The sequence below is a fragment of the Nelumbo lutea genome, chromosome 2 (genome assembly GCF_056320005.1).
Source record: "Nelumbo lutea isolate HS-2025 chromosome 2, American lotus-T2T, whole genome shotgun sequence".
Classification (NCBI taxonomy): domain Eukaryota; kingdom Viridiplantae; phylum Streptophyta; class Magnoliopsida; order Proteales; family Nelumbonaceae; genus Nelumbo; species Nelumbo lutea.
The window spans coordinates 94,059,115-94,073,227 of NC_142685.1; the positions used below are offsets into that span (position 1 = coordinate 94,059,115).

The 14,113-nt window shown below is 40.5% G+C and overlaps 1 protein-coding gene across 1 annotated transcript; it reads left to right on the top strand.

Annotated features, from left to right (window-relative positions):
- Positions 1–70: 70 nt before the first annotated feature.
- LOC148872126 (plant intracellular Ras-group-related LRR protein 1-like) lies at positions 71–13,570 on the top strand. The gene is made up of 3 exons (XM_088971012.1): positions 71–1,547; positions 12,511–12,677; positions 12,785–13,570. Exons 1-3 carry the CDS (start codon positions 777–779, stop codon positions 13,431–13,433), a joined length of 1,587 nt encoding a protein of 528 aa, XP_088827138.1. The 5' UTR covers positions 71–776; the 3' UTR covers positions 13,434–13,570.
- The last annotated feature ends 543 nt before the right edge of the window (positions 13,571–14,113 follow it).

Below are 14,113 nucleotides of genomic sequence, written 5' to 3' on the forward strand. Positions count from 1 at the left end.
CCTAGATGGTTCCCAATTAAAAAAATAAAAAAATGGATAACCCATTTTGACAAAAAAAAAAAGTACAAGCAAAAAGTTGAGTGTGTGATGTTCATTAAGCAATACCATACATGTTATGTCATTCAAGTGTGTGACTTATATGACCTGAAAACAGAACCGTTCTAGCCATCAGTTTTTGGGTTGACGGTTTGACCGTTCGATTCAAATGGATGGCTCGTTCTGACAACAAAAATTAAAAAAATAAAAAAATGACCAAAAACCATTAAATGGGTCAATGGTTCATTTACTTGGGTTAATGGGTTGTTGATCGATTCAATGACTTTTGGCTATAAACCGAGATTAGGATAAAACATATTCGATTGCTTGAATGATTCCCAATTAAAAAAATAAAAAAATGGCTAAAAACCATTGAATCAACGAATTGACGATTCGACCGATTAGACAGATTCAATACTTTTTGACGAGGGACCGGATCAACGGATCAACAGCTCGACGGTTCGCAGGGCCCCTCTGCTGATATATTTATTAATAAAAAATAAATATCCGATCTGAATTCGATGCGAGATTATATTATCGGATCCAATCCGACAAGATCCGGTCCATTTGAACCCATAGTGCTAAACTAGGGCGATGATAATGTCCGCTGTTGCTTGATCACTCCAGTCGGTCCAGAGTGCAGTGACATCAAGTCCTTGGATCTGCTCTAATCATTTTCAATTTGAGCTCTCTGTCTTCAATCTCTCATTCTCTCTCTCTCTCTCTCTCTCGCTCTCACGATGGATCCAAACCCTAAAAAATTCCCAATTCTCTCCTATGTCATGTCCCGAATCAATTCTAACCTTCCCCAGCTGGGTATTAAAACCCTCGCCGGTTCCGACTCGCTCCAGTACGACGTCGAACAACCACCTATTCCGTCCGATGACTCAAGCTCCAGCAAAGTGGCTGGGCCGTTGACAGAGAAGATGCCTCATTTGAATCACCCGAAGGTCCTCGCTTCCATGACCCTTGCTGTCTCCGACGTTGCGCAAGCTCGATCTATCCTCCGAACCCTCGGGGACCGTCCCGATCACGAGGCCGTTGATACAGCCCGAGCCAAGATCGCCGAGATTGAAACGAGGCTGTCCAAGCAGCTTGAAGATATCGTCTTAGCACCTCGTCCTGATGGCGTCGATCGACTGCAATGGCGCTCTCAGCAGGCGGAGAAGGAGAAGGAATGTCGACAGGCGGCAGAGAAGGAGAAGAACATTTACAAAGCAGTGGTGCAATTGGACGGCATGCACGAGGCCTACGAGAAACTGTTGAAGGATGCCGAGGAAAGGCTGGTCAGGATTTATGATTCCGCCGCCGCGGCAGAGGGGCACCCGGAGGACTCTGTGCCCACGGCCGATGAAGAAGTAAATGAAGAAGTTGTTGGGATCTTGCAAGAGGCGCTTGGGAAGGGATTGGAGAGAGTGGAGCTTCCCGGGCGCCAACTAAGGTTTCTTCCGGAGGCTTTCGGAAAACTTCGCGGCTTAGTTGTGCTCAACCTTTCAACCAATCAGCTAGAGGTTAATCTTTCTTCTCTCTCTTGTACACGGAAAATTTCTGGTTGCTATTCTTCTTTCTTGCTAAATATTTCCCATTGAATTGAAGCTAATGCCTGATAGTTCCCATAATTTTTTTTTTGGGAACTAATTGTGTCCATATTTAGGCATCTTTATTTTAAAATAGGAGTTTGTTCATTATGTATGGTCAAAGTATATGTTTGGTAGATTTGTACGACATGGTGATAGGAAATCAAGACAACTATCAGGCTTCTACGACATGGTGGTTTCTAATCCACCCCCAAAGGATCTCGCAGTACTAGGGGGAGGGGCAATTCAGCAACCCTGGGTCGGCCTGCGTGATGTCTGTTTTGCCTATTCCAGGAGGCTTAGTTTGGCGTTCATGCTTGAGTTTTGTCCGCTGTTGTGGCTGAGAGGGGTCTGCCGATGTTTGTGTTTTGGGATTCTTGATTTGGTTTATGGTTTTGTGCCAAATCTGGCTCTTACATGTAGCGGATCTGGGTTTTGTAGTGTTTTTGGTGCCTTCTTTAGCACCTTCAGTGTATACTCCCTGTATGCTGTTTGTCTTTTAATGATACTTTACCCTTTTCAAGAAAAAAAGTATATGTTTGGTAGATTTGTAGATGTTGAGACAGATGAATAGTAAAATCACAATCACAAAGGATGGGGTTACAAATGAGTGTATTCATGGGAATCCCAAAATATTCTTGCTAGGTGACAAAATGATGGGAAGTAGGCTAAGGTGGTGTTTGATAAATTTGAAAATTAAGATCTGAAAAGTTAAAAAGATATTATAAGTGTCTGAAATATGAAAAGAGGCATAGATGCTTTTCTACTTTTTAGAGGCTCTGAATTCATAAGTTTGTTTCTGTTAGATCAACCTTTTATCATATGAAATTACTGATTTTACTATTTTACCTCTAGAACATATTATTTGTAAATGTTGAGTTCAATTTGCATTATCTCATAAAAAATAATTTTTAACTCAAAATAACATTGAAACAATACAAATAAAAAATAATAAATTAGTAATTACTAATTAATAAATGAAACAATTAAAATTAAAAAAATAATAAATAACTATAAAAATATTAAAATAATTAATAATTAATAATTTACACAAATAAAAATAAAATAACTTTTAAAAATTAGTGAAATAATTAAAAATGATTATTTAATAAAAATAATTAATATTAGTAATGTTTAATAAAAAATAATTATTAAATATTAATAATTAATAAAAATAAAAAATAATTAATGTTTAATAATTAATAGTTAATAGGTGGCGGTGGCGAGAAGATAGGAGAGAGAGAGAGAGAAGAGAGAGAGCGACAAAACTGCTACCGCTACAACTTGCAGGGGTGGCGGGGGTGGCGAGGAGGGTTAGAGAGAGAGCGAGAGAGCGAGATGAGAGAGTGAGAGTGAGAGAGAGCGGTGGAACCGCCACCGCTGCAACTTGCAGTGGCGGTGGCGGTGGAGAGAGAGAGAGAGGCGGAATCTTCACTGCTGCAACTTGCAGCAGTGGTGGCAGTGGCGAGAAGATAGGAGGGAGAGAGAGAGAGAGCGAGAAGAGAGAGTGAGGGTGAGAGTGAGAGAGAGTGAGAGTGAGAGCGAGAGAGCGAGAAGAGAGTGAGAGCGAGAGAGCGGCGGAACCGCCACCGCTGCTGCAGCAGTGGCGACGGGAAGACGGGGGAGAGAGAGAGTGAGTGAGAGAGATGGAACTGCTGCCGCTGCAAGTTGCAGCAGTGGTGGTGGAAATACAAGAGAGAGAGAGAGAGTGCAGTGGCGGTGGTGGTGGACCTGCGGTGGAGCTTCGTAAGTCATAGTGAAGGTTCGATTCAAGTTAAATGAAGAACAAAAACATGTAATATTAAAATTTTTTTTGAGAGCACTTATGTCTTTTACGCACCTCTCAACTACGTCTGAATGCATAAGTGCTAGGCTATTAACATAAAATTTCAGATCTGAAAAAGATTTCAGATCGATTTTCAGACGCAGTACCAAATGAATCTGGTGTCTGAAAAGCGAGATTTTCAGACACCAGACCTCTGAAAAGTGTTATCAAATGAGGCCTAAGATGATTTATTTATGTGTATAGAAGACCACCTATTGCACCACTAAGAAGTATTATGCTGCAAGTTGAAGGGTCTAGATAATCTAGGGGTAGACCAATAAGAACATGGTTGGAGGTAGTAAGAAATCGTTTGAGGGCACACAATTTAGCAATTGATGTCCCTTGATAGAGTGAAATGGTGAAACAAGATATATAATTCATGTAGTCAACCCCATTTGGTTGGAGTAAGGATAAGTACAGTTCAGTTGAGTTGAGATTGTTCATTATGTACGTTCTGCGACACTAGCTGGGGAATCCTGGTATTATGATAATCTGTGAATAAGATCATGAATAACTATGGAGCTAGTTCCCTGCTAACCTGAGACATGACCCCAATAACTCAAGGGAATAACACTATTCTGCATGATAATTCAATTGAAATTTAGTGGTTCAGACAGTGCTTTGGAAACAGGAGAATTTTTTTTTTGATCAGCAAAAATTTTGATTTTAATTAATAACAGAGAAAAGTTACAATCAGTTACAATAGTTATAGGTTGCAGAAATGCATTAACCTAATCTGCAACCACATACAATCAGCTACAGTTCTGCCCAGTACAAGGTAGATCTATTTGCCCCCTGTTTTGCTAGGTTATCTGCCATCCCATTTTCATTCTGTTTAACCCAACCAAACTGAGAGTTGAGCCTCCTTGCAAGTATATCAATTTCTCTGAAGATAAATTTGAGCTTCCGAGGTACCAATGTGATGTTTTTAGCCCAAGAAATGACCAGCAGTGAGTCTCCTATTTCTAAATCTGTTGTTCCTATCTGCTCAGCCATCTTTAGACCTTGAAGTAGGGCTAGAGATTCAATCTGTATTGAGTCACCAATACCTATTAGTCTTGAGAAGAGTGCCACCACCACACCCAAATGATTTCTAATCACACTCCTTATGCCACCCCCTTCCTGGGTTACCAAAGGAACTCTCATCAAAGTTTAGTTTTAATTTGTTCAGTGCAGGTGGCTTCCATTCCACTCTCACAACTACTTTGGGTGCATCAGTTTGTGCTACTTTAGTCCAACTTAGAATCTCATTCATGGAGAAATTTTTGAATAGCTCCATGGTCATCACCCATTGTGCAGTTCTGATTTTTATGGCTTCAATAACTTCCTCCTTTGATTTACTTTTTTCAGAGAAAAGTCTTGGGTTTCATTCCTCCCATATAGTCCATACTTTAGTAGCTTTTGCTGCCTTCCATAAGCACTTTTCTCTTTTCTTTTGTTGCCTCAAGAAAGAGGGGCTGAATAGACTTACCACATCTTGTGGGGGAGCCCATCTGCATCTAAAGAGAGAACAACAACATTCCAAATACCAGAAACAAAAGAGCAGGATAAAAGTAAGTGTGGTAGGGTTTCACCATAATCCATACAAAGGACACACACATGAGGAGAGAGGCATTTGTTTGGCCTCCTTTTCTGTAGCACATCATAGGTGTTTACCTTCCCTAGGAACACTTCCCAATAGAAAGCTTGTACTTTTGGAGGGATCGGTTTACACCAGATTTCTCTCACTAGGAAGTTCACCCCCAAAGGATCAGAGTGAGTGAGCAAACCAAAGAAAGGATGCACAAGAAAATAAACGATCAGGAGTTGCGGACCATACTTTACTATCAACTATAGATTGGTCTAAGTAGACCTTCTCAAGTGTTGAGATCAAAAGCACTAGGGACTCACATTCATTTTCCCTCAACCCTCTTCTGAAGCCAAAATCCCAAGAGATACCCAAATCTGAAAGCAAACCAAACCTAGCAATAGGTTTGTTTTTATGGTTTGATAAGGAGTAGAGGTCCGGGAATTTAACCATAAGAGGCAAATCCCCAACCCAAAGGTCTTTCCAGAATAAAACTTTATTGCGACATCCAACATCAAACTAGATAAATTGAAGAAATGTTGGTAGTACCTCAAAGATTGCCTTCTAGGGGGAATTTGGAGCTGCATTGGAATCTAGTTTTGCATCCCAGCCATTATCTGCTTCATCGTGAATGTTTTTAATGACCTTGTGCCACAACCTATCTTCACAAGGGAATCTCCACAACCATTTCCCTAGAAGGGTCTTATTTTTCTTTAATATGTTCCCTATACCTAGGCCACTCTACTCCTTAGGGTAACAAACTTGCTCCCACTTCACTGAATGATCCTTCTTTTTATCGTTAGGTTCCCACAAAAAATCCCTCATAATCTTCTCCAACTTCCTAGCTATTTTCATCGGGATCTTAAAGGTGGAGAGCAAATAAGTGGGTAGGTTTGCTAGGGTAGATTTTTTTAAGGTGATTCTTCCCCCCAAGGAAATATAATTTCTCTTCCACATTGCTAACTTTTTTGTGAACCTCTCTAACATTGGCTTCCAAAAGCTTTCAGCTTTCAGATTCCCCCCCAAGGGCAATACTTAAGTATTCTAGAGGCTAGCTTTTCACTTCACAGCCTAGCAAATTTGCCATGGCTTGGATGTCCCCTTCCTCAATGTTTATTCCAGCTATACAGCTTTTTCCCCAATTCACTTTCAGTTTGGAGGCTTGTTGAAACTTGTCCACCAAACTTTCAGATTCCTTAAACTGGATTCATTACAACTTTCACAAAAAATGATTATATCATCAGCAAATTACAAGTGAGAAACCACTACTTCTGATTTACCAATAGTCTAACGTTTAAACTGGTTATCTTGGTCAGCCTTGATGATTTGTCTACTCAAGACCTCAGCCACAAAAGTGAATAAGAATGGGGGTAAGGGATCACCCTGTCTGAGTCCTCTTTTAGCCTGGAAGAAATCCTTTGCTACCCTATTCATCAAGATAGAAAAATGTGCTGAGCTAATACATCCTTTAATCTACAGTCTCCATCTTTCACCTAAACCCATCTTTTCCATGAGATTTAGCAGGAAGGACCAATCCACCATATCATAAGCTTTTTCTAGGTCTAATTTACACATCAAGCCTTTGCTACCTTGTTTTTTCTTAGCTACCACACATTCATTTGCTACTAAGATTTGATCCACAATTTCCCTTCTACAAAAGCTTTATGGTTCTGAGAGATAACAAAGGGCAAGACATTCTTCAACCTACCATCTAGGACTTTAGCAATGATCTTATACAAGCTACTCACAAGACTTAACGGTCTGTAATCCTTAGGGTTTTGGCCTCTTTCTTTTTTGGCACTAAAGCAATAAAAGTTGCATTTGCTCCAGGCGATAACTTCCCTTTTGATAGAATTCCACAAATACATCCATTAACTCATTTTTCAAGATTTTCCAACAATCTTGATAGAAAGCCATTGGAAATCCATCCGGCCCCGGAGTTGTAGATCTATCCATCGAGAAAATTGCTTCGTGTACCTCCTCTACGCTAAAAGCTCTTTCTAGGAGGGTAGCTTTGGATTTTTGGCACTCTGTCCCACTGTAATTCTCCCAATTCTGAATTGCTTTCATGAAAGGAGGCAAGGATTGACTTGAAATGGTCCACGAATCAGCTTTCAATTTCCTCCTTTGAGTTTACTACTCTTCCCTCCACCTCAATACTGGAGAGAGAAGGATGGTAGTCCAAACAAAGAAAAGTAGGTTTATGCATTTCAGTAGGATATCTATCACAAGAAACAAAGACGTTGGCAATTCCTCTGCTAGGTGCAAAACTTGCTTCCACACAAGGGAGAGGCATATGATGATGCATGTCACTGATAAATTAAGATATTGATTTGCAGTCAAAATGTCTTCTCACTGTTTTTTTTTTTTTTTTTGTCTGAAAGGTGAAAATGAAATTTTTATCAAGATGTAAAGTACAGGCTAAAGGAGGCATTCCCTTGGTACAACAGCACTGAGATTAATCACACAAATAGCGCAAAGAAACAACAGATAAACAGGTCAAAAGACAGTTTTCATCCCAAATGATTCTATCCCAGCTGCTGTAGAAGTGACTAAAGTTAAAGCCTCTGAAGACTGGATGGTAGCCCACTTCACCAGAAACCCCTCCACTTTGCCACAAATCCTCTCAACTGGCAGAGCTTGATTAGTAAAAGCCTTGTAATTTCTTTCCTTCCAAACTGACTAGCAGATTGCTCCAGGCACCATGCCCCAAAGGATCTTTCCCCTCTTTGATAGGCCTTCCAAATGCCAGGATTAGATATGTGATTCCATATCTTCAGATACAGCCCAAGAAACCCCAAACAGGATGAAACAATGGGCCCAAACTGTGGCAGAGAATTTGCAGTGGATGAGAGTATGATTCGCATTCTCTGTTGCCAACCCACATAAACAACAATGGTTAAACAACTTCCAGATCCAGCCCCAGGGAGAGATAAACTCTCTTAACTCTCCCATAGAAATTCAATCACTACCATAACAAGGTAAAAAGCTTGAGCACAAAACATAGAGGCCCCATTCACCCCTTGCTTTGTGAGACCATCAGGAAAGAAATTGGCACGTCTTTTGACCCAAAGCACCTTTACTTAAATGTCTTGTGTTAACCTTACTCTAGTTAGAGCATCCTTGGCAAACCTCCCCACCTACTACCTTTCCATCTTCCGCATGCCCAACAAGATAGCCATTCAGTTAGAAAAACTTCAGAGAAACTTTATTTGGGAAGGAGGGGGGGGGGGGAAGGGGCTCACACCTTGTGAAGTGGTCTCAGGTTGGCAAACCAAAGGAGAATGGAGGTTTGGGAGTAGGTCATTTGAAAGAAAGAAACACAGCTCTTCTCAGTAAATGGTTGTGGCGATTCCCTCTAGAGCCAAATGCACTTTGGGCTGCTGTAATCACTAGCAAATATGGGAAGGACGCCAACAGTTGGAATAGCAAGCTTCACTTGAATCGTATCAAAGACACCCACCTTTGGAAAGGTATAATCTCGACTTACAATTTTTTCATATCCTTTATCAGATACAAAGTGGGAAAGGGTGATAGAATTAACTTTTGGACTGACCTGTGGTGAGGTAACTCTACTTTAGCTAACTCCTTCCCTCGCCTATGCAGCCTTACCTTAAACCAAGAAGCTTTCATATCCCAGGTTTTACCCCCCTCCCCTCCTTACTTCAATTGGAATCTAACCCTTAGGAGACCTCTAAGGGACCCGGAAATTAGTGAAATCTCTAGCTTCTTGGACACCCTCAGAGAGGTCTACCTCTCACAAAATTCCCGACCTTTGTGTTTGTTCCTTTCACCCATCAGGTAAGTTTTCAATCAAATCTTGCTTCAAAGCTTTAGTTAGGGAAGAACAAACTAATGATCAATACCCCTACAATAGAATCTGGTGTGCTCATATCCCTACCAGGGTATGTCTTTTTGTGTGGGAAGCCAGCTTAAAGAAAATCAACACTTATGACCTCCTTCAGGAAAAGAACCATGGCAGGTCTTATTTATCTCCACATGGCTGTTGCTTCTGCTTTAAGCTGGGGAATCCACCAACTGTATTCTGCTCCACTGTGAGGAAACTAGAAAATGCTGGAACTTCTTTCTATCCTTGTTTGAATACAGCTGGGTTTTCCCTGAAAATGTGGCTGGTTGCTTAAGGCAATGGTCAGGAAGAGGATTAAGCAAAAGAGGGAAAATCTTATGGCAATCTGTTGCTCATGCTATTTTCTGGAGCATTTGGGAAGAGAGAAACAATAGGGTATTTACCAACAGAACAAAAAACTTTGAGGAGCTAATTTCTCTAATATGTTACAGATGCTTCCTATGGACTTCCAGCTCATCCCATTTCAGAGGTGTCCCCTTTGATGACCTCCAAAGAAACGTTGTAAATTTCCTTCACTCTAAACAAATACAGCTCAACACTACCCGTAGCTTCAGATCTGATGTGGATGGCGAGACGACCTTGTATTTTGATGGGAGTGCTTTTGGAAACCCAGGTACAGTGGGCATTGGAGGTGTAATTCGAAATAAAAATGGTATCAATTGGGCTTTTAGTGGGCCGATTGGAATTGCTTCCTCAACAAAGGTAGAAGTCTTGGCAGTTCTAACCGGCATCAGGATTGCAAAAGACATGGGCTTACGAAATCTTACCATTAAAGGAGATTCAGCCAACACCATCAACTGGCTTTTTAGTCCTGACAGTGGGCCGTGGGCCTTAGCTCACTATCTAGCTGAAGCGAGAGACATTCTTGCTTCTTTAAGTGCCCAGGTGGTCTGTGTTCCGAGGGAGCTAAACTCTGAAGCTGATAGTCTAGCTAAATCTGGTGGTCACAGGGATTTTCTTTTTAGTGATAGCTCTATGCCTTCGTAATTTTCTGAGAGTTTTATCTGTTGTGTACATTGCCTCATGTACCTCTCCTTTATAGTTAACTTTTTTTCTCAAAAACAATGTCTTATGTTAACCACTTGAACCTTTTCCTTTGTTGTAATTCCAAAAACCACTCTCTTCCTTTAGCCAGCCCACCACCAACTTGGAATTTTGCTCAATAAACAACTTTCTAGTGTTCATATCCTTTGCCCTTTTTACCCCTTCTAAAGCTGCCAATATCTCAGCCCGTAGGGAATTTCCCTTTCAAATTGGAATTGAAAAGAAAGCAATTTTATTTCCTTCCTCATCCCTAAAAGCACGCCCAATTTTTGATGGTCCTGGATTTCTAGCATTGCTTCTGTCAAAATTCAGCTTAGCAAACCCACTAGTTGGGGGGGGGGGGTCCAAACAGGAATTAAGGCATCCTTGACCAAGACTGAAGAAGCAACTTCCTTCCATCTTCTTAAGAAAACTTCCATTGGAAAATCTTTAAAAAGTTCCAAGGACTTGATCCGGTGTACCACTCTGTTGAAAACCACTTCTATGATAGCTTCTCTGCTTCTCTCCTTATCTGAAAATAATCTTGAGTTCCTTTCTTATGGTCCAAACTATAGCAGCCCTCACACATCTCCACATTATCCTTTCCCTGTTCTTTGGCCAACTGAAAGTTGTAGAGTCAAACAAGCTTTGCACATTCGGCAGGGGGGACCACCTACACCCAAACAAAGAGAGAAACCATTTCAAAATACCTTTAACGAAAGAGTAGAAGATTAATAAGTGATGGCAATTCTCACCATCGGCATGACGGAGAACACACTAGTGAGGGGATAAACAACCTTCAGGTCTCTTTCTTTGAAACAATTCACATGAATTGATTCTTTCTAGGAAGTTCCAACAAAAACTTCCAATCCTAGGGGGGATAGTCTTACTACAGACCTCTTTTACAGGGAAATATTGAACATCAGGTAGAGTTAAGGTTCTGAAGAAGGGAGGCACAATCAAGGGATCCAAACCTGTTGCCCACCCAAAGTTTCATAACAAGCTAATTTATTCTCTTCCAACTGTAGGGCAGATTTATTGCCTTCCAAGGCATAGATACCTGGGAAAGCTTGGCTTAGGGGTAGAGTGCTGCATCACCTATCTTCCCAGAAGAGGACTTTCTCAAACTCCTCCCTGTTTTGCATGATTCCTTTCCACAAACTTGTGCCATAGAACTTCTTTACAAGATTTGTTTCACACCCCAAATCAGTTTCCTATACTTACAACTTATAATAGATCTCCAGAAAACCTGCTTTTCAAGAGCAAACCTCCATGGCCACTTTGAAAGAAGAGCTCTGTTGATCTGGTTCAATGGCCTTACACCTAAACCACTTTTTCGGCTTACAGACTTGTCCAGGCAAATCAAATGAAACTTCTTCTCTTCCTTTCTCCCATCCCAAAGAAAATCTCTTTGAACCTTTTCCAAGGAAGCTAGAACTGAAGCAGGAGCCATAAAGAATGACATAAAATATCTAGGCAAAATTGAAAGAACACTCTGAATTTGTATCTTCCCACACTTTGAAAGATAAAGCTTTTTCCAACCTGCTAGGTTTTTCTGGATCCTCTCAACCACCAGATCCCAGATCTCTTTTGATATGTAGTTTGCTCCCAAAGGCAGCCCTACAAACTTGGAAGGGAGGAATCTGACCCTGCATCCTAAGACTTCTGCAAGGCTTTCAATGTTTGGGACCTCACTGACAGGAATCAAATAACTTTTTTGGAGGTTGATCTTTGAGCCTGAAGCAGCTTCAAAACAAATCAGCAAACATCTCAAGAAAGGCAAGTTTCACTGTTTGTTGCAACCTTAAACTTTTGTGATCTGGAGCTCTACTTACTAATCTGCTAAGAGTTTCCACCACAATGATGAAGAGGAAAGGGGAGATGGGATCACCTTGCCTCAATCCTCTCTGTACAGCAAAAAAGCCTCTGGGAATACCATTTACCTGGATGGAGAGATCCACTTTTTCCAATTTGACATGAAACCCATTCTTCTTATGAGATATTGCACAAACCTCCATTGGATGTGATCATAAGCTTTTTCCATGTCTAGTTTGCAAATAATACCTGGTAAATCAGCTTTGATCCTCGAGTCAATACATTCGTTTGCTACCAAAGAACCATCCAAGATCTGCCTCCCATTTGCAGGTAAAATGTCTTCTCACTGTTTATATTAAAAATAGTTCTTGAGACATGAAGGAGGCTGGACCTGCATAAAACTCAATATTTTAGAGCAAACAACTACTTTGCATCATGCTGCTTACTATTCTTATTTGCTATAAAGGACATGAAGATATTACTATTTTGTTTAGTTTTCAGTTTTATTTCAGCAAAACTACTTATTTGACTTCTTTAGTACCACTTCTATTGGATCACAGTACTCTAGTTTCAATGTCAAAGAAATTTACTTTTTGAGCTCAAGACAGTTCTATTGTACTTCAGAGATGAAGAGTAAGGAAGTAATCTACCACCTCAATGCTATAAAATTACATTTTTCTTTTAAGCTCAGAGTATGCACGTTTTCATATTTTGTGATTATTACATGTTTGGAACAACTAACTTGTTTTCCCTTGTTTATTTTTTTTCTCTTATCTGGGATATTTGTCCGAGGAACCAGGTTATTCCTGATTCAATAGCCGGGCTTGAAAATCTGGAGGAGCTTAATCTTTCTTCCAACCTTTTGGAGTCCTTGCCAGACTCCATTGGTTTGTTACTTAATTTGAAGATCCTAGATGTATCAGGAAATAAGTTGAAGGCACTACCTGATAGCATTTGCCATTGCAGGTAGTTCATTATTTGCTGTGTTTTTTGGAGACATGCTCTGTCATTTCGAACATTATTATGAAAAGCTTTTAAACCATATCTCTCATTTGAGGAGAATTTTGTTGCAGATCACTGGAAGAACTGGATGCAAGCTTCAACGATCTGACATATTTACCAACAAATATTGGGTATGAACTAGTTAATCTAAGAAGGCTCTCATGCCACCTCAATAAGATCCGTTCCCTACCTACTTCCATTTGTGAGATGACTACTTTGCGTCATTTGGATGTCCACTTCAATGAGCTCCGTGGTCTGCCACATGCTATTGGGAAGTTGACAAATCTGGAGGTCCTAAATCTGAGTAGCAATTTTAGTGACTTGATAGAGCTTCCTGACACCCTTGGTGATCTGACGAATCTTAGGGAACTTGACCTGAGCAACAATCAAATTCATGCCCTTCCAGACACCATTGGTCGACTGGACAAGCTAACCAAGCTAAACTTGGACCAAAATCCACTTGTCCTTCCTCCGATGGAGGTTGTGGCCGGAGGAGTTGAAGCTGTCAAAGAGTTCATGGCGAAGAGGTGGATTGATATCCTGCTGGAGGAAGAACAAAAGGGCAGGCTCGAAGAAAACAACGAAGCTCAGACTGGATGGCTGACTCGTAGCACCTCATGGTTGAATGGTTGGGTTTCCGTTGTTTCAGAGAGTGTGACAGGATATTTGGGAGCTGGAGAAAGATCTCCAAGGGACCCATATCTTGACCAACAATTGTGAATGATCCCCATTGACGTGCGTGTCACTAAACTTCTCTGTAGCATGTACAGCTGATTATGAGATGAATTGGTATGTAGATAAGGAAAAAACACATGTTCAATTCCTAAAAAAACTTACTAGGTAAATGATTGTTTTAACAGTTTTGCAGATTTGTTGCTTTAGATTGATTAGATGCCTTCGTAATGGCCATATAATAATATAAATGCTGTGCACATCCCATACGGAATTTCGATGTGCTTTTTTTGTGTACCCTGGATTTTTTATTCATGAATGAAGGTCATTCAATTCAGTATTTCCACATTTTCCTTTCCAACTTGTAGTAACATGGTTACATTAAATTAAATGTCCCTGTATATGGCCAGTTTTGAAACGATGCAGTTCTCTCTGCCCCAAAGAATATGAATTTTGAAGCCTCTATAAAACTGAAGTTGAATGATAGATGATTTCATTCCATATGGCTTCTAGTTCTAGTCTAAAGTCCACCATCCACCAATTGAATTATTGCCCTAGACTGACGGAACGCTTGACGATGCGATTGCTCTGTAACTCTCGGATGCTGTCTTTGAGTTTACGTTTACATTTTGTTATTTCGTGGGTGGTTATTTGGTTAATGTAGCAATGAGGTGAAATTGGGTTGTCGAATTTACTCCAGATCTCCCACCCACTGATTCTTTCCACAT

Excerpts from the sequence above, each read along its gene's own strand:
- LOC148872126 (XM_088971012.1), top strand. The coding sequence starts at position 777 with ATGGATCCAAACCCTAAAAAATTCCCAATTCTCTCCTATGTCATGTCC. Across the intron at positions 1,548-12,510 it reads TTTCAACCAATCAGCTAGAG|GTTATTCCTGATTCAATAGC; the intron begins GTTAATCTTTCT and ends CCGAGGAACCAG. Across the intron at positions 12,678-12,784 it reads GATAGCATTTGCCATTGCAG|ATCACTGGAAGAACTGGATG; the intron begins GTAGTTCATTAT and ends ATTTTGTTGCAG.